This window comes from Daktulosphaira vitifoliae, unplaced genomic scaffold, assembly GCF_025091365.1.
Source record: "Daktulosphaira vitifoliae isolate Bord-2020 unplaced genomic scaffold, ASM2509136v1 Scaffold_2, whole genome shotgun sequence".
NCBI classification, from domain to species: Eukaryota; Metazoa; Arthropoda; class Insecta; order Hemiptera; family Phylloxeridae; genus Daktulosphaira; species Daktulosphaira vitifoliae.
Genome location: NW_026099573.1, coordinates 6,249,698 through 6,272,397, shown reverse-complemented (window position 1 = coordinate 6,272,397; position 22,700 = coordinate 6,249,698). Strand labels below are relative to the sequence as shown.

Here is a 22,700-nt window from a genome sequence, read left to right as displayed (position 1 = left end):
TTTGAGTTAATTAAATATATGTCTACTATATATAAAAGAGTAATAAATCTCTGTAAATTAAAGTGTATTGTTAAGTTTATCTTAACAATATACAGCTCGTTAATTGTTTTGATCCTTAATTAAAAGCAAAAAAAGGAACTTGAACTCGGTATGAGTACCAACTCGGTTGGGCAGCAAAAGGTGCATGTATTGCTTTTGATTGGTTTAAGTAAATCAAATTGGACCAGTTTAACTGATTAAAAGAAATACACGTCAATTAATTTAGGATCTAAAGGAGATTTATTGATGTGAAATATCTATTGCGGCGTCAGAGTAGCGTCATGAGTAGTCATTTTGTAGCGTTCCTAATTTCCGTAATGCTTTGACCCAATCGACATAATATGTGGATATTAGGGTGGCCCTCAAAAATCGAATGTCTTTTTTTTTTTTACGCTACCCCTTAATTTTTTTTTAATGGTCAAAAAAATGAGCTGTGCAAAATTTGGGACCGATCCGTTAAGGTTAACCCGTGCCTCCGGGCCTATTAAGTTGAGTCGAAGAGTCAAATTTAATAGAAATAACTGATCTATGTCTCATAACTTTTTTTTCTCTTAATTTAGAATAATAAAAGTAAAACTCAAGTAAAGGAAATTTTACAAGAAATTCAAAAATAATAACTTCAATGTTGTTTTCTCAATAAATAGCCCACAAAAACACTACATACAGTAAAATAACATGTAAAAGTCTTAAAATACGTTATAACTGATTTTGTTGATTTTTAATTATTTATTTTCATTTTATTTTTTGGAAAACGCATATTCGTTTAAAAAAAGATTCTAGAAGTTTAATTTTTTATGCCAAGTACGATAATTATATTAGATTTATTATTTTATGGACAGTTAATTAATGATTAATTACAAATTTAACAAAATTGATTGTATTATTACATTTTGTCGTATCAATATATCAATTTTGGTTTACTGAATTACTTTAAGATAGTACCAATTATATTATTATTAAAGATAAGTATATTTGAGTTATTTTCGACAACTGACATAATTTGTGTTGTATAAATGCAGCAGACAATTTGTGAACACGTTAAATATATTTTACCTGTTTATTATTATATATTAAATGATACGTTTTAATCACAAATGTACAATACTTTTAGTGTCTTTAAAAGTATTACGAACTAATATTTATCTTATTGGTAATTATTCCCACGAAATAACTGGTAGTAAGTTACCATCAAATTTACAACTATTTAATCTGAACACTGATTTTTTGAAAATTGATCCATCATTTTGGAGTGCGAACAACAGTTACATAAATGCTTTAAATACTATAAGTAAATTACGAGTCATTAATGATACAGCCTAGCGTGGCATTAAATTAATCTAAGACTACATTAATATATTAACTACAAATGAAGAACAGAAACAATACGTTTTACAAATAGTAAGTAATTATCGGAAAAAATTTCCTAATTGTAAAAAAAGTACATTATCAAAAAATATATTATAATAATATAATTTAATTATTGTTAAAATATTTTTTTTAAAGTTATTATTATTTAAAAAAAAATAAATTAAAAATTGTTAATAACAATTAAATTAAACTGTTAGGTTTGTAATTAATCATTAATTAACTGTCCATAAAATAATAAATCTAATATAATTATCGTACTTGGCATAAAAAATTAAACTTCTAGAATCTTTTTTTAAACGAATATGCGTTTTCCAAAAAATAAAATGAAAATAAATAATTAAAAATCAACAAAATCAGTTATAACGTATTTTAAGACTTTTACATGTTTTTTACTGTATGTAGTGTTTTTGTGGGCTATTTATTGAGAAAACAACATTGAAGTTATTATTTTTGAATTTCTTGTAAAATTTCCTTTACTTGAGTTTTACTTTTATTATTCTAAGTTAAGAGAAAAAAAAGTTATGAGACATAGATCAGTTATTTCTATTAAATTTGACTCTTCGACTCAACTTAATAGGCCCGGAGGCACGGGTTAACCTTAACGGATCGGTCCCAAATTTTGCACAGCTCATTTTTTTGACCATTAAAAAAAAATTAAGGGGTAGCGTAAAAAAAAAAAAGACATTCGATTTTTGAGGGCCACCCTAGTGGATATATTATATCGTTATACAGAACGCGCCAAATAAACCTTCTGTGTACCATAATAGTCATATAATTTTAATTTATAATTATTCTATATATTTATTAATTAATTATACATGACTAGATATCAAATAAGCCCTTTGATTATACTATTGATAGGACACGGTCATTTACTTAAACATTTCTACACAATAGAAGTGACACAATCACTACTGTGCAAGAAGTGTGGAAAAAAAAGGTAGATTTATTTCACATTATATGTTGAACGTGATACCCTGGCCACATTAAGATCTAAACATTTGGGAAAATTTTTTTCAAAAAAAGAATATATCAAAAACTTAAAACCTAAAGAGATACTTAATTTTATTAAAGAGACAGGACTCTTTGAATATATATAGATGCGACCTTGTAGGACGTCCTAAATATATTTTTTTATCGCTTTATAAGTCTATTAAGGGCCATAGCGGCCTCCCCCAAAGAAGGAGGTTTCTAAACCATTGATACTCTGAGACGGGTGGTTAATCCGTTGACGGGCGTCCTACATATATTTTTAGGTATTCAAAAATAGCAACAATACTTCAGTGGGAACACTTATGTGAAGAAACCGAATTAATATGATTCGGTTGGAGATGCGCACAATGNTAACTGATCTATGTCTCATAACTTTTTTTTCTCTTAATTTAGAATAATAAAAGTAAAACTCAAGTAAAGGAAATTTTACAAGAAATTCAAAAATAATAACTTCAATGTTGTTTTCTCAATAAATAGCCCACAAAAACACTACATACAGTAAAATAACATGTAAAAGTCTTAAAATACGTTATAACTGATTTTGTTGATTTTTAATTATTTATTTTCATTTTATTTTTTAGAAAACGCATATTCGTTTAAAAAAAGATTCTAGAAGTTTAATTTTTTATGCCAAGTACGATAATTATATTAGATTTATTATTTTATGGACAGTTAATTAATGATTTAATGAGGACTTATATGGGCAGTTCTTGCCCACCTCTATAACAACTAAAACTATTAATTAATTATTAAAGATTATTATAATACAGTGTGTAATACCAGTTTCGTTTTTCAATCAAATTTGTCGGGAGATTTCAATTGTTCGGTCGACCTAATCGGCGGAAATGACTAAAAAGTGATTTATATATCAAAATTACTATATATTAGCTTTGATGCGAAGCTGAGAAGGTATAAATTTTACTATTGCTTTTTTTCTCAGCTCTCACTGAACTGATTTCTTTCAACAATACATTAAAAGATCGTACCTAGTTAAAAGACATTGCCCTTTAACATTGAAAATAATTCCTTCGTTCATTGTAAATGGAGGTAAACCTCCAAAACATTACAATCTTTAAAATCGGTAAATTTTGACATTTTTTTCTTCTTAAAACTGCCATAACTTTTTCAGCGTTGAATGAATCAAAATTATTATTTTCATATTGAAACTTTACGTATTTTCCTTTTTTTTGACATAAATTTTTTCAAAACCTGACCTTTTACAGATATAAAAATACGCACATCATCGCAAACTAATACCTTCTTAGGTTTGCATCGAAAATAAAAATCTACTCAATTGAGCATAATTTAAAAATTAATTGTAATTGGAAAAAAATTTGTCAAGTGAAAGTTAAGAAAAATCATTCATTTTTTTTTTATTTGTCATTCACAAATAAAAAAAAAAACAGATAGTAAAATGATTTTAATATGAAAAAACTACAATAATTAGGTCTTTGATATTCATTGTTATATAAATTCAATCTAAATAAGATAAAAATTAAACGAATTTGAATTTTTTCCTATACTTAATAGAATTAATATTAGTTATTAATTATTAATATTATAATATATTAATATTATTATAAAATAGAATTAGGAAAAAATAAAAAAAATTTTTGCGACGGGTGAAGTAAAAATCTAACATGAAATATATTAGGGTTACTGATGAGGTGATAGTAGAGGTCGGTAGATAAAAAGGACATTTGAAACTGGTTCAAATTTTCGACTTAAAAAAATAAAAAAAAAAATAAAATAAGTTAAATTTTATATTCAAAGTAAGTTAGATTTTTATGAAAATGGTCCTCAATACTAATGCCATCCCTTGTATGGTATTTTAAAATTAAAAATTGCCAGAACTTTTTTAAAAATTAATAACGGTGTAAAATTAAATAATAAAAAAACAAAGACAATTTCATATTGAAATTTTTTTTTTTGATGGAGAGGGGAAATTGTGAACCCAAATTTTTTACGTGATATTGGAAAACGTACAATAAATAACAAAAATAATAATAATTTCTTTTTAAAAATATTTTAAGTTATACAAGTTTTAAGTTAAAATAAATTTTTTTGAATAAAAAATTAAGGTGATTGGTCATTTAACATCCCTTTTTTAATACGTTAATGCAGTTTTTACTAATTTCTTAATTAATAATTTAGTAATTCACATATAAAACTATTAAAGTAGTACAACAAAATAAGTTGAAAACAAAATATTATACTTAAAAATATACTATATTATTTCTTATTTATGTTTTATTGAAGTTCATTAGTAATGATTGTACTTATATTTATTATATCATATCAATTATACCAAAATAATAGATAAAATCATACACACACACAAAAAAAAAAAAAGGGAAACTCATTAATTACATACAACAATAAAGTTACTATATATTTATGCATTTAATGCTTCAGAAACACTTATCCAATCAAGTGCTGATAGAAAACTGTCTTCTTTTGATGGCTGTTTGTCCCAATTCCAATATGTTAATTGTTCACAACTACTTTTGGCAATTAAAGATTCTTTTTCTTCAGAACTATCTTTTGTTATTTCACAGAACACACCTTTATATCCACATGGTATATCAATTTGTTTTCCTATTAATGGCTTGCCACGGAATGAGCAATTTAAAATTACATTATCATCTAAAAAAAAAAATTCTAGTAACTCTAGTTTTACATTTATTTGAACTAAATACAAAGAAAAGTAGGTTAATCAAATATATATATATCTCTTTAACCTAATATTTTTGTCATAAAACATATTATATACAGAATGATTTTTTTAACACTAGATAATCTATAATAAATAATAATTTATTATATCTCCCATATATCTGTTACAAAAATATTTTTTTTGTTCATCCCTTAACTTTATAAAGGTGTCAACTTTATTTTTTCAAATAGCAACATACATGATTATTGTGGTAGCGATAGGGCATTTTATAATTAACTTATAAAATAGAAAATTATTAATCATGAAAATGACTTGTCAATAACAACGTTTAGTCCAGTATTTTAGAAGTTAACATTTTTATACATAGGCAAAAAGAGGAGTGAGGTCAAGACACGTTTAATAATAAAAATAGCATCACCCACAATTCACCTTCAGTCAATGATTTAAATTGTAAATTAATAGTGTTAAAATGATCACCTTGTATAAAATAACCAACCCTGTGCTATAATCTTCAATAAAGTTTGATCCAGAAAATATTTTGAATTACTTTATTTTTTTAAGTAATTTTTACAATTTTAGACATCAAATCATATTTTTTATTATTTATGTCTAATAAGTTTTTATTTATATTATTATTAGAGACAAATCATAATCCTGTCCCTGTGGATAGGGGATAAGAATACTTACACGACCCCTTTCCCAGTCGTAAGAGGAAACTAATGAGATTGTGTCAGACACAACCGGCATAAAATTTTGTCAAAAAGTATGAGGAGTCCTGAATAAAACTTAGGTGAGTTGTCTTATCTCGGATGTATGTGGAGATAACAGGTGAGAAGAAATATAGTAGTTAGAAAAAGAGAAGGCCTGAAAAATAAAGTGTTTGATACCTGGCAGACTACTTGCGTAGTAGTTATTTTACCAGTCATGTGTATAACAGAGAAAGATAGACACAAAGTAAGAAAATGTGGAATGTTGGAACATTAACTGGTAGACATAAATAGTGCGTGGAATAGATCTACTAGTTGTATAAAGAAGGTTGTTAGTGAGAATAGGAGTAGAATGCCAGAAAACAAGGAAACCTGGTGATCGAATGAGAACATTCAGAAAATCATAAAGAGTAAGAAAAAACAATTTAAAGTATGACCGAAGGTAAAAGGAGGGAAGATTGGATGGAGTATAAATGCTTGTGCAATAAAGCCAAGTGTGGGGTAAGAAAGACGAAATTAAGAAGTATGATAAGTTGTCTGATACGCTAGGAACAAAGGAAGGCGAAAAAGATGTCTGTAGACTTTCAAAAGTAAGAAAAAAAAAGGTCTAAAAATTATTACAATGTAAGATGTATAAAAAGTATTAATAAGAGTGNAAAATTATTACAATGTAAGATGTATAAAAATTATTAATAAGAGTGTGCTATAAAGTGATGATATGTGAAAAAAAGGTGGATAGAGTATTTTGTAAAATTACTGAATGAGGAATATCAAAAAAAAAACATCAGAAGATATCTTGTGGAACTAGGGACTGATAGATTTAACTAGTGAGAAAGAGATATAGGAGGCTGTGGCATCAATGAAAAAGAATAAAGCTATATAACTAGATGAAATATGGAAAATATTAGTCGGTGTTAGAATAAAGTATTTGAAGGTTCTTTTTAATCAAATATTATTAGAGAAGAAAATGCTAAAAGAATGGAGGAATAGTATTTTAGTGCCAATATTTAATGGTAAATGAGACATACAGAAGTGTGAAAATTATAGTGGCATAAAGCTTATGAGTCATAGTATGATGATTCGGTAAAATAAATAGAAAATAGTGAAATAAAAAGGGTGCTATCAAGTAATGATGAAGAAAAGTAGCTAACCTGAATCTTTTTGCTCTGCATTATAAGGTCTAAAGTAATTTTCTACATTTGCTTCTCTCTTACATTGTATTTTGCATGGCAATAAATGAAGTTCATCTCCTAATAAATTATTTAGTTTTGAAGGAATTACGAAATCCATAATTTAAATTAAAAAAGGTTGAAATGAAAATTTAAAAAAGCTTATATAAAAAATAAATGAATCAGTTCAAATACAAAAAAACATTTGTTTTGTAATTCAAATGTTTACATTCGGAATTATGATAATGTTATCTTATATATTCATTAGCGCCAAAAAAAATATTTCGTTTTGGAAGAAATAGTATAATTGTCATTTGATAAATTGATAAGTGAAAAAAATGCTTCAACTTACAATTCAGTTATTTAATCTATTTTCTATGGTTATGATCTAAATATTGTAAATATCGTCACATTAATTAACTATTTTTTTTAATTTGTTTAGAGATCTTGACTATCGCTGAAGTCTTTTACTACAAAACATTATATTTTTATCAAATAATACTATTGTAAATAATGTGATCTTCAATTGTGAAAGCTGAAAAATTGTTATTTTCAAGAGTAGAATTTATTCAAAGTAGCCTTTATTTTATAATAATTAAAGAAGTCTTGTAGAAAATTATTTTATTGTCTGTAAAATTCTGCGTTATAAATAAGTAACTATTAATTAAAATAATTTAATTTATTATTAAATTTAATGTATTAAGTTATTTAATTGAATTTTATTATGTTATTTATAATGTATAATATTTTTTTTCTTTTAGGCAATTCAAAAGTTACTCTTAAGGTTGTTTTATTAAATATTTTACAGTGAAAATGGCTTTTGGTGAGATATTGTAAATATTTTATTTGTAATGTATAAGTTCTTTATTATCTTTAGTATCTTTTTTTATCAAATGGTGTGATAACTTAAGTAATAAGTACATTAATATAATTAAAATAAAATTAAGTAATTAATATAGTATAGTAATATAATATAACATAATTTTAATTTAGAGGAAAGCCAAACAAGGAGAAATATAGAATTTTGAAATAAAATAGACTGCTATAAAATAACTTTCAATTAGTGTTAATGTTGCAAAACTATCTAAATGTTTAATTCATGTTTTTTGATTGATTTGATTATATCTAATAAGTAGAGTTGAGATTTATAAATTTTGTTAAGTTATTTTAGACATATCATCAGTAAATACAAGTTTGTATTAATAGGTTTGAAAACTTAGTAATGAGTTTTGACTGTGGTTAGAGTAATGGAGGATTAGGAGGTTTATTCCCCCTAAAATGAAAAATATTTCTATGCTACTCTCTATACCCCCAACAAATTTGATCAAACATGGGTCCTTTTAAAATTGCTTAAAGAAAATAAAAATATGCACATAAATCCAGACTTAAGTAATAATCAATTTTATTTTTATTTTATAAATTAAACATTATATTCATAAAACTAATGTGTAAAAAATTATTTTGTTTTGTAATTCATTTATTATTTAAACAATGAATAAGTAATAATTTCTTGAATTAATTTTTTTCAAAGCACTTCAATTTATGAATAATATTAATTAGGTGTTTTTGTCTCTAGATATAATAATAATAATAGTATAGATCTGTTGTATTGGGGTTATTAAGATGCCCGCATTTATTAGTATTTTTATTTAATCAAACATATTATATTATCAATTTTTTAAAGCACTGATAATAATATAAGGTGATTCTTTGTAAGTAATAAGTTATTTAGTGATACTTTCAAAATTATTAAGCAAAATAAAATATTTTTTATAGTTTATATTGTATTAAATTATTTAAAGGGAATAATTGTTACCCACTTTCTTGCCTTCAAAATGTTATAAATAAGAATGTATTGTAGCTAAATAAATGACTGCTTAGGAATGAACACAACTCATCGAAGCTAGTAATTTATAAGAAAATGCTTTTTATTGTAGGAACATTATTCACTATATATATTTTATTATTATAATTCTTTTTTTTAGATGATCAAATGCCAACTCCTAACACTTTTATAAAGCACTGTGAAGATGTAGGTTTATTCCAAGAACTACAAAAGGTTAATCCCTTTGATGAAACATTCAAAAAAGCTGTTGAATGTAAAGAAATTGTTGGTTATGTGAGTATTATTGTAACATTTGTTATTTAATGATCATTTAAAAATAATATCTATGTATAGCTACTTAAATTATTATAAATGATAATTATATAATAAAATAATATTATTATTATATATATATGTTTAGACTGTTAAATCTACAAATTCAAACAGCAATGAATTAAATACACCATTTATAGTGCCTATTACTGCAACTTTAAAAAGTAATAAAAATAATTTTTTAATTTATTATTAAATTGTATTTATAATAAAAATACATAATTATTTTTTTGGTAGATAGATTAAGTTTTCCAAGTATTGTAGTTGATAATCATAATGAAGAATCAATATTGATTGCACAAGGGGAAAAAATAATTAGTGAAACTGTTCCAAATTTAAATGTTGTACTTCCTACTGAGTAAGTAAATTTAAATTATAATATGTATAATTATAATAATAATAATAATAATAATATAATAATATTGACCATGATACATGTTTATTAAAAAAAATTTGTACAGTAGACTCTCAATAGTCCATTAAATATCAGACAATTATACTGCTAGATAAACGAAAACTTCCTACTACTGTAGGTTCACAAAATATCATAAAATATACATATTATGTTTATTTTATAAAGTTTTTATGACATTACATACAAAGCTGTGATAAAGTCAATAAAATCCAACAACAAATAATTTTTCTAATTTCATCTATCCCTAGTGGATATATGTATGTTTATTTAATTGTTAAATCTACAATTTGAAAATTTACTCTCATTGTTAAATTTTAATTTCTTATTACTTAGCATTTATATATATATGTGGGATTCGACAGGCAACCATAGAAACAGAATAAAGACATAATACTATTGTTTACAATATATATGTACAATATAATATATATATTTATTCACATACAAAAGCCCTGTAAAAATTCAGAAACAAATTAAATATTAACTAATAATAATTATTTTATAATTATTATTAACTAAGTACACATATGAATTAAAACACACGCAATGACAAATAAAGTTATGACTTTATTTAAGTTTTCCTAATATTAATACTAGTTTATATCGCTATCTGCCTCCAGACCCTATAAGTGGTGCCATCTAAACATCAATGGTACCCATGTATATATGATATACAGGGTGATTTTTTTATCATAACCCACTCAATTACTTACAGAATAATAATAATTAAAATTTTTTTTTTTATTATTATCTTTAGTTACACATTATTCTTGAATTATTAACTATGTAATACTTTTTAAGTTCATCCCTTATGCCCGGTAAGGGTGTCAACTTTGTTTTTTTAAATGGTAACACATATTTTGAATTTAATAAAATGTTTGAGTTTATAATTTAATAATAAATGTTATTTGAATTTTTAATATAACTTTATTCATTTATTAGTTATAAACATTTAAAGTTTCAAAATTTTGAGTTAATANTTATTAGATATAAACATTTAAAGTTTCAAAATTTTGAGTTAATATACATGTATAATACACATGGGATTGTAAATACAGGTAGCTAATTGGATTTTTATGACATTGCTGTCTCAGTCACGGATTGTTTATTATCAATTATGATTATCAATAGATATACTTTCTGTATTGTCAGTTAGTGTATTTATAAACTAATAAAAATGTGCCTTACTACAATTGATAATAACAATGCTTTGTACCTGCTAATATCGATGTTATAAAAACCAATTAGCTACCTATAATTTTAATCCCTAGTGTATTATACATGTATATTAACTCAAAAAATTGAAACTTTAAATGTTTATATCTAATAAACGAATAAAGTTATATTAAAAATTCAAATGACATTTGTTATTGAATTAAAAACTCAAACATTTTATTAAATTCAAAATATGTGTTACCATTTAAAAAAACAAAGTTGACACCCTTACCAGGCATAAGGGATGATCTTAAAAAGTATTACACAGTTAATAATTCAAGAATAATGTGTAACTAAAGATAGTAATAAAAAAAAATTTTTAAATTATTATTATTCTGTAAGTAATTGAGTGGGTTATGATAAAAAAATCACCCTGTATATATATATGGGTACCATTGATAAATATATGACCAATAAAATTTTCAGGATAAATAATGATGGGTGGAGTAAGCATTATAAACATATACCATTACGATTTGTATCTTTGTATTAAAATTCCTTTGATTCAATAATTTCTCGTCCTAAAATTGTAATTGACACAATAAAAATTTTTGTTTGAAAAATTAAATTATAAGTTAAGTTGAAAATGTTGTCATTTTGAATCCCTCTTGTAGGCAGAAAAATAGTCAGATTTATAAAAAAAAATATACCAAATGATAGATAAAGACATCACGCATCTATAAAAAAAAAATTATATTGATCCATACACTTTTCAATATGTCATAGCACTATAAAGTTAAAAATATAAAAAAGAATTTTTTTACAAAAATCATATATTTTTTATTAACTTTGATGTCTGTTTTCACCATGAAGATAAAATAAAGTCCGAAATTTCTTTTTTCCATGATAAAGTATATTACATTAGCTTTAATTTAAGATATATATAAAAGTGTCAGACTTTCCAGAACACTTTCAAAAGTTAAGTTGAAAAAGTTCTACTTTCTACATGAATTTTTTAGATTTGAATCCCCCTCGTATATAGGGAAATGGTCCGATTTAAAAAAACAGTATGTCGAATGAAAGATGTATATAAATACTACTTCTCATGAAAAAATTGTATTGATCCATACATTTTTCAAAAAGTTATAGCATAATAAAATTAAAAATGTAAAATGCAAAATCTAAAATTTTCACACAAAAATAGCATTTGGTAGCCATTTTCACCGTGAAGATAAAATAGAGTCCGAAATTTTTTTTCTCCATGATAAAGTATATTACATTAACTTTAATTTAAGATATATATAAAAGTGTCAGACTTTCCACAAGATTTTCAAAAGTCAAGTTGAAAAAATTAATTTTTTGTGAAAAAGTTGTCATTTTAAATCCCCCCCTGTGGGCAGGTAAAGGGTTAAATTTATAAAAAAATATACCAACTGAAAGGTAATGATATCATGCATCTATATAAAAAAAATTATATTGATCCATACACTTTTCAATATGTCACTATAAAGTTAAAAATATAAATAAGAATTTTTTTACAAAAATCATATATATTTTATTAACTTTGATGTCTGTTTTCACCATGAAGATAAAATAAAGTCCGAAATTTCTTTTTACCATAATAAAGTATATTACATTAGCTTTAATTTAAGATATATATAAAAGTGTCAGACTTTCCAGAACACTTTCAAAAGTTAAGTTGAAAAAGTTCTACTTTCTACATGAATTTTTTAGATTTGAATCCCCCTCGTATATAGGGAAATGGTCCGATTTAAAAAAACAGTATGTCGAATGAAAGATGTATATAAATACTACTTCTCATGAAAAAATTGTATTGATCCATACATTTTTCAAAAAGTTATAGCATAATAAAATTAAAAATGTAAAATGCAAAATCTAAAATTTTCACACAAAAATAGCATTTGGTAGCCATTTTCACCGTGAAGATAAAATAGAGTCCGAAATTTTTTTTCTCCATGATAAAGTATATTACATTAACTTTAATTTAAGATATATATAAAAGTGTCAGACTTTCCACAAGATTTTCAAAAGTCAAGTTGAAAAAATTAATTTTTTGTGAAAAAGTTGTCATTTTAAATCCCCCCCTGTGGGCAGGTAAAGGGTTAAATTTATAAAAAAATATACCAACTGAAAGGTAATGATATCATGCATCTATATAAAAAAAATTATATTGATCCATACACTTTTCAATATGTCACTATAAAGTTAAAAATATAAATAAGAATTTTTTTACAAAAATCATATATATTTTATTAACTTTGATGTCTGTTTTCACCATGAAGACAAATTAAAGTCCGAAATTTTTTTTTCCCATAATAAAGTATATTACATTAGCTTTAATTTAAGATATATATAAAAGTGTCAGTATTTCCGGAACACTTTCAAAAGTTAATTTTTTGTGAAAAAGTTGTCATTTTGAATCCCCCCCTGTGGGCTGGTAAAGAGTTAAACTTATAAAAAAAATATACCAAATAATAGGTAACGATATCAAGCATCTATAAAAAAAAATTATATTGATTTGGTTATTTTTAAAAATGTTATGGCAATTATAAGTAAAAAATATTGAAAAAATTTCGAAAATTAGCGATTTTTAAATTTGTAATTTTTTTGGAGGTTTTCCCCATTTACGGGGAACGAGGGAATTTTTTTCAATTTTTGAAGTAATGTCTTCGACTAGATACAATTTGTGATCTTTTGAAGTACAGACAAAAAAAAAAACACATCTTAGTAAAACCAATACCTTCTCAGCTTCGCATCGAAGCTAAAAAAAAAATGTACAAAAGTTTATTCATGCACATTTTTATGAAAAATTTATGTGAGAGTAGTTTTAATAAATATTAGACTAGTATAGTAATACTATTAATTTAAAGTTATTTTAACTGTACTAGTTTTTATTTATGTCTTTTTAATGAGTGAGTAATGAAAAAATGAAATTAGAAAAAAATTATATATTTAAACATTTTTTATTTAGATTGTCTTGTGATACAAAATCTTCAGAAAATTTTTCAGTACCTCAATTCAAATTAACTCCAACTTCACTTAACATTGGAGAATGCATCACATTACAAAAAATTGATAATGCTATAAAATTACCTAAAGTAAGTAAAAATTATACTCATTTATATTTAAAATGAAACCTTAAATAATTTATTTAATAAAATATTTAACCAATAATGTTATAAAAAACATTTTTTAAATATTTCAAGATAGCAGATTTTCTTTATAATTTTTTCCATAGTGCTTTTATTCAAATTTATTATTCTTTTACACAATTAATAAAAATGTTAAAGTGATAAATAAAGGTTTTTCGTCTATTATTTTCTTTAAATATTAAATTATATGTTCAGGATAAAGTAATAATATGTTGAATATGCATGTTAGATAAATTTTATTTTATACAGTTATATGAATTAAAACTTTCTTTTAAAAAACATGTTTCAAACATTCAACTATTAAAAAACATTAAAATAAACGATTAATATCTTAATATGTATCATTTATTTTAATGTATTCAAGTATTGAAATGTTGAAATGAAAATTTATATATTGTTTATATAAATCCACTTTAATAAATTAGCTAACTTTTCATAATTAATCAGTCAAAATACAATTTACTTAGAGATCCTAATTTTTCTAAAAATTAAGCAGTTTTTCATTATTACTAAATTTAATAGTTTATTGATAAATAAATAATAAAATTCAAGAATTCTGAATACGTTAACATATTCTTAAAATATGAATGATCTTAATAACTATTAAAAATTATCATTAGGAGGAACAAAAAAAATGAGAAATAAATATTTAAATGAACATATATACCCCATTTATTCATTTTTAATATTTTACCTAGAAAATTTTATCATGTTTTTTTTTGTATGTTGATTTATAAAAATTGAGTGATGAGTCACAGTTAAAACATTTAAATTTTTTGATAAAAATGTTCATAACTGTTTTTTTTATTCTTTGAAATAAAATACTCATTGAAGTATATATAAGAAATATATACTTCAATTTAAAATGTTTGTGCATTTAGAATGAAAAATAAAAATCTCTAATTCTAATAGTTTAAATAAAATTAAAATTGAGACATTATAAGGTGTTAAAACTAATTATTTCAAATGCATGTGATTTAAATATACTTAAATATCTAAACATTGAAATATTAATATATTGTCATTGCTATACAGATTTATTTGGTCTTTTTTTTACATACTAAGAAAAAAATCCTTTTCTACTATTTCCCATTTTATTATCTATATATTACGTAGCAAATACACATTTCTTAAATTAAATTGATAAATTTTACCTAGCTAATTCAAGTTACATAAAATTAAAAAACTAATTTATTAAGCATTACAATAGTTTATATCAATCTGAAAGAGGAGAAAGTTCAATATTTAGTTAACTATTAATATAGAATAATAAAAACTCTGAACAGGGGGGTTGCGGCACCGTGGTGATGTGGCATAGTTGGATCAAGTATAATGATATCTGACAGTCATTAAAATCACTATAAAAAAAAACGCTTTGATGCAAATCTTTAGATAGTGTTTAATTTTAAAAAATTGGTGGATTATTCCAAAAGCTACATAATCTGCTAGTTCCTTATTAATATCCTGATTAAGATATAGTATGTCAAATGAAAAAGAGATTATTAAAAAATATTATTTCTCATAAAAAATTGTATTGATCCATATATTTTTCAAAAAGTTATATCATAATAAAGTTAAAAATGTAAATTCGAGAATTTTCACACAAAAATAGCATTTGGTAGCCATTTTCACCGTGAAGATAAAATAAAGTCAGAAATTTTTTTTTTCATAATAAATTACATTAAATTAGCTGTAATTTAAGATATACAAAAGTATATATAAAAGTGTCAGACTTTCTGGAACACTTTCAAAAGTTAAGTGAAAAAGTTGTCATTTTAAATCCCCCCCTGTGAGCATATAAAGAGTTAGATTTATAAAAAAATATACCAAATGATAGGTAAAGACATCAAGCATCTATGAATAAAAAATTATATTGATATGTTTATTTTTGAAAAAGTTATGGTAATTTTAAGAAAAAAAAATTTCAAAAATTTCAAAAATTAGTGATTTTTAAATTTGTAATTTTTTTGGAAGTTACCCCCATTTAACCGAGGGGAATTTTTTTCAATTTTTGAGGGTAATGTCTTTGACTAGATACAATTTCTGATCTTTAGACGTATCATTGAAAGACATCGGTTTGGTGAGAGCTGAGAAAAAGTGGTAACAGACACAAAAAAAAAACATCATAGTAAAACAAATGCCTTCTCAGCTTCGCATTAAAGCTAATAAAATTTAACTTTCATAAAGTTATATGTTAACAATATAATGGTTATTGTATTTTTCTCAACATATTATTTTTAGATTTTACCTCTTGTGACAAGTCAAGGATCTGAAGTAGTGTCAATGTCAATTCAAAATATGCTTCCTATTAAGCAGGTATACTTTAAAATAACTATTATTCATTATTTTTTCAAATGATAGTAATAAAATCATAAAAAAAAAAAAAACAATTGACATTAGACAACCTATCAAAAGTAAAATCTAGTATTCCTTAATTTGCATATGATTTAATAAGTCTAAACAAAAAAAATTTATCACAAGTAGATTATTAAAAATACATTTATTGTAATATAGTAAATATAAGTTAAATTCCTTAATCTAATAGTATAAATTATGTTTTTAATATATATGATTATATAATAATTTAAATTAAATACTATATTGAATTTTTTTCTAGGTTCTAAAGCAAAATATTATTAAAAAACATGGAGACATTGTTATAAATACAAAAGTAAGCATTTCAATTAATAATGGAATATAATTATAAAAAAATTTGCTGTCCGAGGTGATGTATCTTCTATTATAAATTCTACTCTAGGATTATGAGTATTTCTCAAGGTGCCTTTTTATCCCCTTTATTATTTTCTGATTTTATTAACTATGCACCAGAGGTTCTAAACACATTTAAACCTTTTTAAATTTTACTGATGATACAAAATTGTATAAATGAATTAATACTTATCAAGATTGTTTACTCCTTCAAGAAGATTTCAACAGAATAGTTTCTTGGGTTGGGTCTCTGGGCCAAATGTAAAGCAATATCCTTCCGTAATCATTCTCATATTCAATATACTTAAATGATATATAAATTATTAGTGCCTTTTACCTGTAATTTTACATGAATCTTGGATTCATCTTTACTTCTAATATTTGTCTTAGATTACATCTTGAAACTATTTGTTATTAAATCTTCTTGGTTTTGTTACTAGAATATATTTTTAGTTTCCTTGATACAATCTATTAATACGTATGAAATTAAAAATCAAGTTCAAAAAATTATATAAGCATGTTATTTTTGCCTAGTGTTCAGTTGATAAAATATCATTGTATACTTAAGTAACCCAATAATATTTATTTATTTGGTTTACTTATTTTTTTAAAGCTGTAATCATTATTCAACATCGATATTATTATTATTCAACAAAATATTAAACAATTGTAGGTATAAATTTAATTAAATTTTTTCATTATAAAGGTAACAAAAAAGATAGTGGAGTCAGATTCTTCTGTTCTGGATACTCAAAAAAAAATGTTACTAGAAAGAAATAGGTAATGTATAGGACATGCTATTAAAAAGTTCAGTAAAATTAAATGCTGTACAATAGAAACAATAATGATTTAGTGTTAATGTGAATTCAGTGTATTCATATTGAAAAGGTTTATAACATTGAAAAAAGATTTTAGGGATTTAACATAACCAAAAAATTCAGAATGAAGTATTATAAACAAAGTTTTCCTTCTTTGTGTTGAAATTTTCCATAGGAAATATCAAGACACTATACAACGGTAGAAAATTTATTTCTTAATAATTAATAATTTTATTAAATTCTTTGTAATATAAGTTCTCGTAGAGTCAGTTGGCTTTCTTTTAAAAAGGAAACTAAGTCTTTTTAATTGACTTTTAAAATATTGAAATCATTCTTAAATCTGAAGAACTTCTAAAAATATTTTTATATTGTAAAACAAGACTTTTCTTGTTATATTGTTTTTCATTGGAGGCTAATATTTATATTTGAAAGAATATTCTTGAAATACATCTGTTCTTTTGAGCTAATAGTATAGGCACAAACTACTAGAAAAAAATTATAATAAAAATAATAACAAACAAAAACACACACACAAAAAAAAAAAGACAAAAAAACAAAAAAAAGAATATCAATGAGTATAATTAGTACAATTATAATTAAATTAGAAGATACTAAACTTATATATTGATTGATACAAATATTTAAAATCATATTGTAGTAAAATTAATATCTTAGTTTTATAAATAAGCTAAAATTTTAAACAGGTATGACAATTAAAAAACATTTTATATAATACATTATGTTGGCAGACTTGAGTTTTAAACAATCTATTTAATTTTTTTTAAGTAAAAAGTATTGATAAAATTTATTAAATAAACAACAAACAAAATTTATTTTATTTTTTTAACAAAAATATTGGTTTAATTTATTTTCTAGGATTCATTTTGAACCCTAATTAGCATTATTATGCTACACTTTTGCTTTAGAAACCTAAGAAGTATTTATGTTACCCGATATTCTTATATTATATTCAATATTAAAAATAAATAAATGCAAATTATTTTTTAGATCTGCTGCCAAAAGAAGTCGTCAAAAACGTAAAGCGAAAATTGAACAACTAGTATCAGATAACCAAAAATTGAAACGTCAAAATATTATGTTACAAAATATTTTAGTTGAGATAATTTCAAAAAATAAAAATATTTCTGTTAAAATTCCTTCCGGTCTTATTACTATACCAATCCGATGAATTCTATTATAATTAAATACATGTTCCTTTGTAATTAATATACATTAATTATTCTATTGTAATACTAAATTGATAGCTTATCAATTTAATAGAAGAACTGAATTATTGTTAATATTTTATGTTATATTTTATACATGTTAAAATAAAATTGTTACTTCATTTTTTTGTATTACTTTATAATAAATGATATAGAAGGTGTTCCTTTAAAAAGCTCTGTTCCTCATTTAAAATGAAATATAAGATGTTTTTTAGTATTAAGAATTTCAATCTGTTTATAATGATTTTTAAGTACTTATTTTCTCTAAAATTATAAATACAATTTTAATTTTTTATAAATTGTAAAATATTTAGCATAGAATTTTTAAGTTATTTATCTTAAAGAAACATTTTTTTTAAACATATTATGTTAAAGTAATATTTTATGGAAGTTCTACATAGGATACTATACTACATAAATGAATTGTTTTGTTTTTCCTATTGTAATATTCTCCTTTGGAATATTAAAAAAATCAATACCTTTTTTATTTCTCAGACCACAAAAGAATACGCTAACACTATTACGCATATAATTCTGACCTTGCCCACTATGGGGTGGCCGTGAGTCATTGTTCTTCTTACAATCTTCGAGGCACCACAGAAGTATTAAAAAAGGAAAATTAATTATAATAACCTTTATTGAAATACAGAATGATGACTGAATGTGTCTATAAAATTGCATGACACATTCAAGACTCACATTTCCCGTTAATGACATTTGTGGTACATTATACAGAGTGATTTTTTTTATTATCTTCAGTTACACATTATTCTTGAATTTTTAACTAAGTAATACTTTTTAAGTTCATCCCTTATGCCTTGTANTTAACTATGTAATACTTTTTAAGTTCATCCCTTATGCCTTGGAAGGGGGTCAACTTTGTTTTTTTAAATGGTAACACATATTTTTAATTTAATAAAATGTTTGAGTTTTTAATTTAATAGTAAATGGCATTTGAATTTTTAATATAACTTAATTCGTTTATTAGATATAATCATTTAAAGTTTCAAATTTTTGAGTTAATATACAGGTATAATACACTAGGGATTACAAATATAGGTAGCTAATTGGTTTTTTATGACATTGATGTCACAGTCACGGATTGTTTATTATCAATTATAAATATCAATAGATATACTTTTTGTATTGTCAGTTAGTGTATTTATAAACTTACAACAATGTACCTTACTATCATTGATAATAACAATGCTGTGTACTTGCTCATATCGATGTCATAAAAAATCAATTAATTACCTGTATTTGTTATCTTTTGTGTATTATACATTTATATTAACTCAAAAATTTGAAACTTTAAATGATTATATCTAATAAACAAATAAAGTTATATTAAAAATTCAAATGTCATTTACTATTAAATTAAAAACTCAAACATTTTATTAAATTAAAAATATGCGTTACCATTTAAAAAACAAAATTAACCCCCTTACAAGGCATAAAAGATGAATTTAAAAAGTATTACATAGTTAAAAATTCAAGAATAATATGTAATAAAAGAATAAAAGATAATAATAAAAAAAAAATGTTTAATTTATTATTATTCTGTAAGTAATTGAGTGGCTTATGATAAAAAAATCACTCTGTATATGGGCTGAATTCTCTGTTTACCGAGTCAGTCACTCATTCAATTTCTTATCTCTAATTCTCAATTGACTAGTTAAACTCTTTAAGATTATTCCCCACGTACGCGAGTGTATTCTTTACATTGTGTGTCTATAATCTTAACTTTTGACATTTAGTTAAACCATACATTTGTTAAAATAATTAACACTTTCAATAATAATAAATACGCTTCTATTAATCAAATACGATTCTCTTGCATTAATATATCTACTATAATTTTAACAACCACAAGTCTATAATCAAGATTCTATCATCATCAGTAAATATCAGGTAAGAGTAGTGTGGCGGACCTGTAAGGCTCGCCTGAGGAAATTTTAATATTTATTTGTTGTTCAGGTTATCGTCTGGATTCCCTATTGAGCTATCCGCACAGAGTCCTTCAAGATGTGTATAGGAAATAGTGATTATTTATAAAGAAATAAATTTAATACTTTCGATAGAAATACTGGTTATAAATAGTAATATATATTATATGAAAAATATCACGTTACAAGAGAAATATAACAATTAATATAAATGTGTATATAGATATAAAGTAAACTTTCATAATAACATTTCAAAATAAGAATATGCTTTACAATTATAATGTTAGTTCTATATTGGTAGACTCTAGACACTAGACTGTCAACACTAGACTGACTATTGCTGCAAAATAGTCATACAAAGAAAACAAGGGGACATCCGCATACGGATGTCCCTATCAATTATGAACATATATTCGCAGAGATAAATATTTAATAAATTAATATTTAATAAAGTGGTGAAGCCACAACACCACCCCCCTAAAACTAGGGCTCATGTTCCATGAAGCCCGAAGTTTTACATACATAAATAAATAATAATAATACAATAATATCATATAATATGACATAAATCGAATATAATATAATAATATTATAATTCTACCCACTAATAGTGTTACAATTATAATTCGATACGACATAATGTTTAACGTAAGAACTCTATGAGGTTCTTATATCCACACAGAGTGTACATGTTCTTATATCCACACTATATACCTATACATTTTATTTATTTATACAATATATATATTTTCTTTTCATTATAAATATGCCCGCTATTACTTATAGTGAGGACATAGGAATGGAGGATGGTATTATAATATTTCTTGTATTTTTCCTCCTATATATTCCATATATTATTATTCCTATAATTATTAGTACGAATATTTTAAAGTAAAAGGAGTACGACAGTAAATAGTTAATTGCAAAACTTTCAGTGTTTTTGTTTATATTATTTTGTACCTCCTCTAATAGATTATCCACCCCTTTCATTGGTGTGTATGAATTTAATTTAATTTTATTTAAATCTATTACCTGCAAATTTTTCTTATCAACAAACCGCGTAATATTCTCAGGCAAGGGGATTTCTGGCATAAAATCTTCATAACGACTAGAAGTAAAACTTTTAATAGGCATTAGCACAGAATTCGCCGTAATGGCTTTACAATCATCCCTTAAACTTATCATCCCTGTTCCCACTAATAATGTGTTTAAACCAACCTCTCGTTCATCACAATTGACAATAATGTTTTCAGTGTTGGTTGCATATAACCAAGTATTTTTATATTTAAGTTTTAGAAATATACTTTCGTGTAATTTACCATAAACAAACTGACAAGTTGTAGGAACTATTGTGGGTTTGAAAAACAATTGAATTTCACATATGGACCTTTCGTGTCTATTGTATACAGCTCGCTCCCCAGAACATAACTTATATGAATTAGTTTGTTTACACAGATTGATTTCTAGGTCATCAAATAAAATATAATGTTCGAATGTACTACTGACCGCAATAAATTTCATGGTCGGACTAATGAACTGTACGGTGTCTGTGTTATTTACAATTACAGGAAACGGAAGTAAATGATATAGAATAAAATCGTAATTATTTGTTAATGGAATTTTTATTATGAAAATCAACGAATCTTTTCGGTAAAATAATGTTGTCTCAGCGATTGCTAATAAATCTACAGCCCCCTCAAATGTAATGTTTACCGGTAGCCTACCATGTTCAGGTAAATCTGCCTGAATTTTTGTTAACTGTTCGATTAAGTTATAAGGCGTAAGAATACTCGAATGAATAATTCCCGTTCGGGCTGTGGTAATTATTTCCCCTAATAAATCAACTTCAAATAGTGCTCTATCTAATAATAAATTAAAAAGTGTGAGTTGTTCTTCAATCAACTCCTCCATTCGAATACTATATAATGCGTCATTTATCCTATCTATTTCCAACTTAATCTTATTAAAATTATCATCAATAAGTTGCCTTTCGAGAGCTATAGTTTTAAATGTACTATTTAAATTTTCCATGTTAGACTTCATAATACTTAACTGTTCACGCGTAATTATAAGAACTTTATTATTATTGTCGACCAATTCTGAAATTCGAGATTCATATTTTTCACCGTCTTCCTCGGTTAAAGTCC

The 22,700-nt window shown here is 24.1% G+C and overlaps 3 protein-coding genes across 5 annotated transcripts; 1 reads left to right on the top strand and 2 right to left on the bottom strand.

The window, feature by feature from the left end:
- Nucleotides 1-4,667: 4,667 nt before the first annotated feature.
- LOC126898518 (uncharacterized) lies at nt 4,668-7,181 on the bottom strand. Its single transcript, XM_050672619.1, has 2 exons — nt 6,936-7,181; nt 4,668-5,046 (listed from the first exon to the last, which is right to left on the bottom strand). The coding sequence occupies exons 1-2, from the start codon at nt 7,072-7,074 to the stop codon at nt 4,796-4,798; spliced, it is 390 nt and encodes a 129-aa protein (XP_050528576.1). The 5' UTR covers nt 7,075-7,181; the 3' UTR covers nt 4,668-4,795.
- Nucleotides 7,182-7,345: 164 nt separating this feature from the next.
- Nucleotides 7,346-18,718, top strand: LOC126898516 (cyclic AMP-dependent transcription factor ATF-2). 3 transcript variants are annotated; one of them, XM_050672616.1, is made up of 10 exons: nt 7,347-7,606; nt 7,715-7,786; nt 8,939-9,072; nt 9,200-9,275; nt 9,349-9,469; nt 13,674-13,800; nt 16,096-16,170; nt 16,472-16,525; nt 17,270-17,343; nt 18,390-18,718. In XM_050672616.1, the coding sequence occupies exons 3-10, from the start codon at nt 8,947-8,949 to the stop codon at nt 18,568-18,570; spliced, it is 834 nt and encodes a 277-aa protein (XP_050528573.1). In that variant the 5' UTR covers nt 7,347-7,606; nt 7,715-7,786; nt 8,939-8,946; the 3' UTR covers nt 18,571-18,718. The 3 variants fall into 3 exon arrangements, with proteins under 3 accessions (XP_050528574.1, XP_050528573.1, XP_050528572.1); XM_050672615.1 differs by having other exon boundaries at nt 7,348-7,606; nt 7,715-7,776; nt 18,390-18,717; XM_050672617.1 differs by lacking the exon at nt 17,270-17,343 and having other exon boundaries at nt 7,346-7,606; nt 7,715-7,776; nt 18,390-18,563.
- A 1,995-nt stretch (nt 18,719-20,713) lies between these two features.
- LOC126898514 (uncharacterized) lies at nt 20,714-22,694 on the bottom strand. The gene has a single exon (XM_050672610.1). The coding sequence runs from the start codon at nt 22,594-22,596 to the stop codon at nt 21,334-21,336; it is 1,263 nt and encodes a 420-aa protein (XP_050528567.1). The 5' UTR covers nt 22,597-22,694; the 3' UTR covers nt 20,714-21,333.
- Nucleotides 22,695-22,700: the final 6 nt, after the last annotated feature.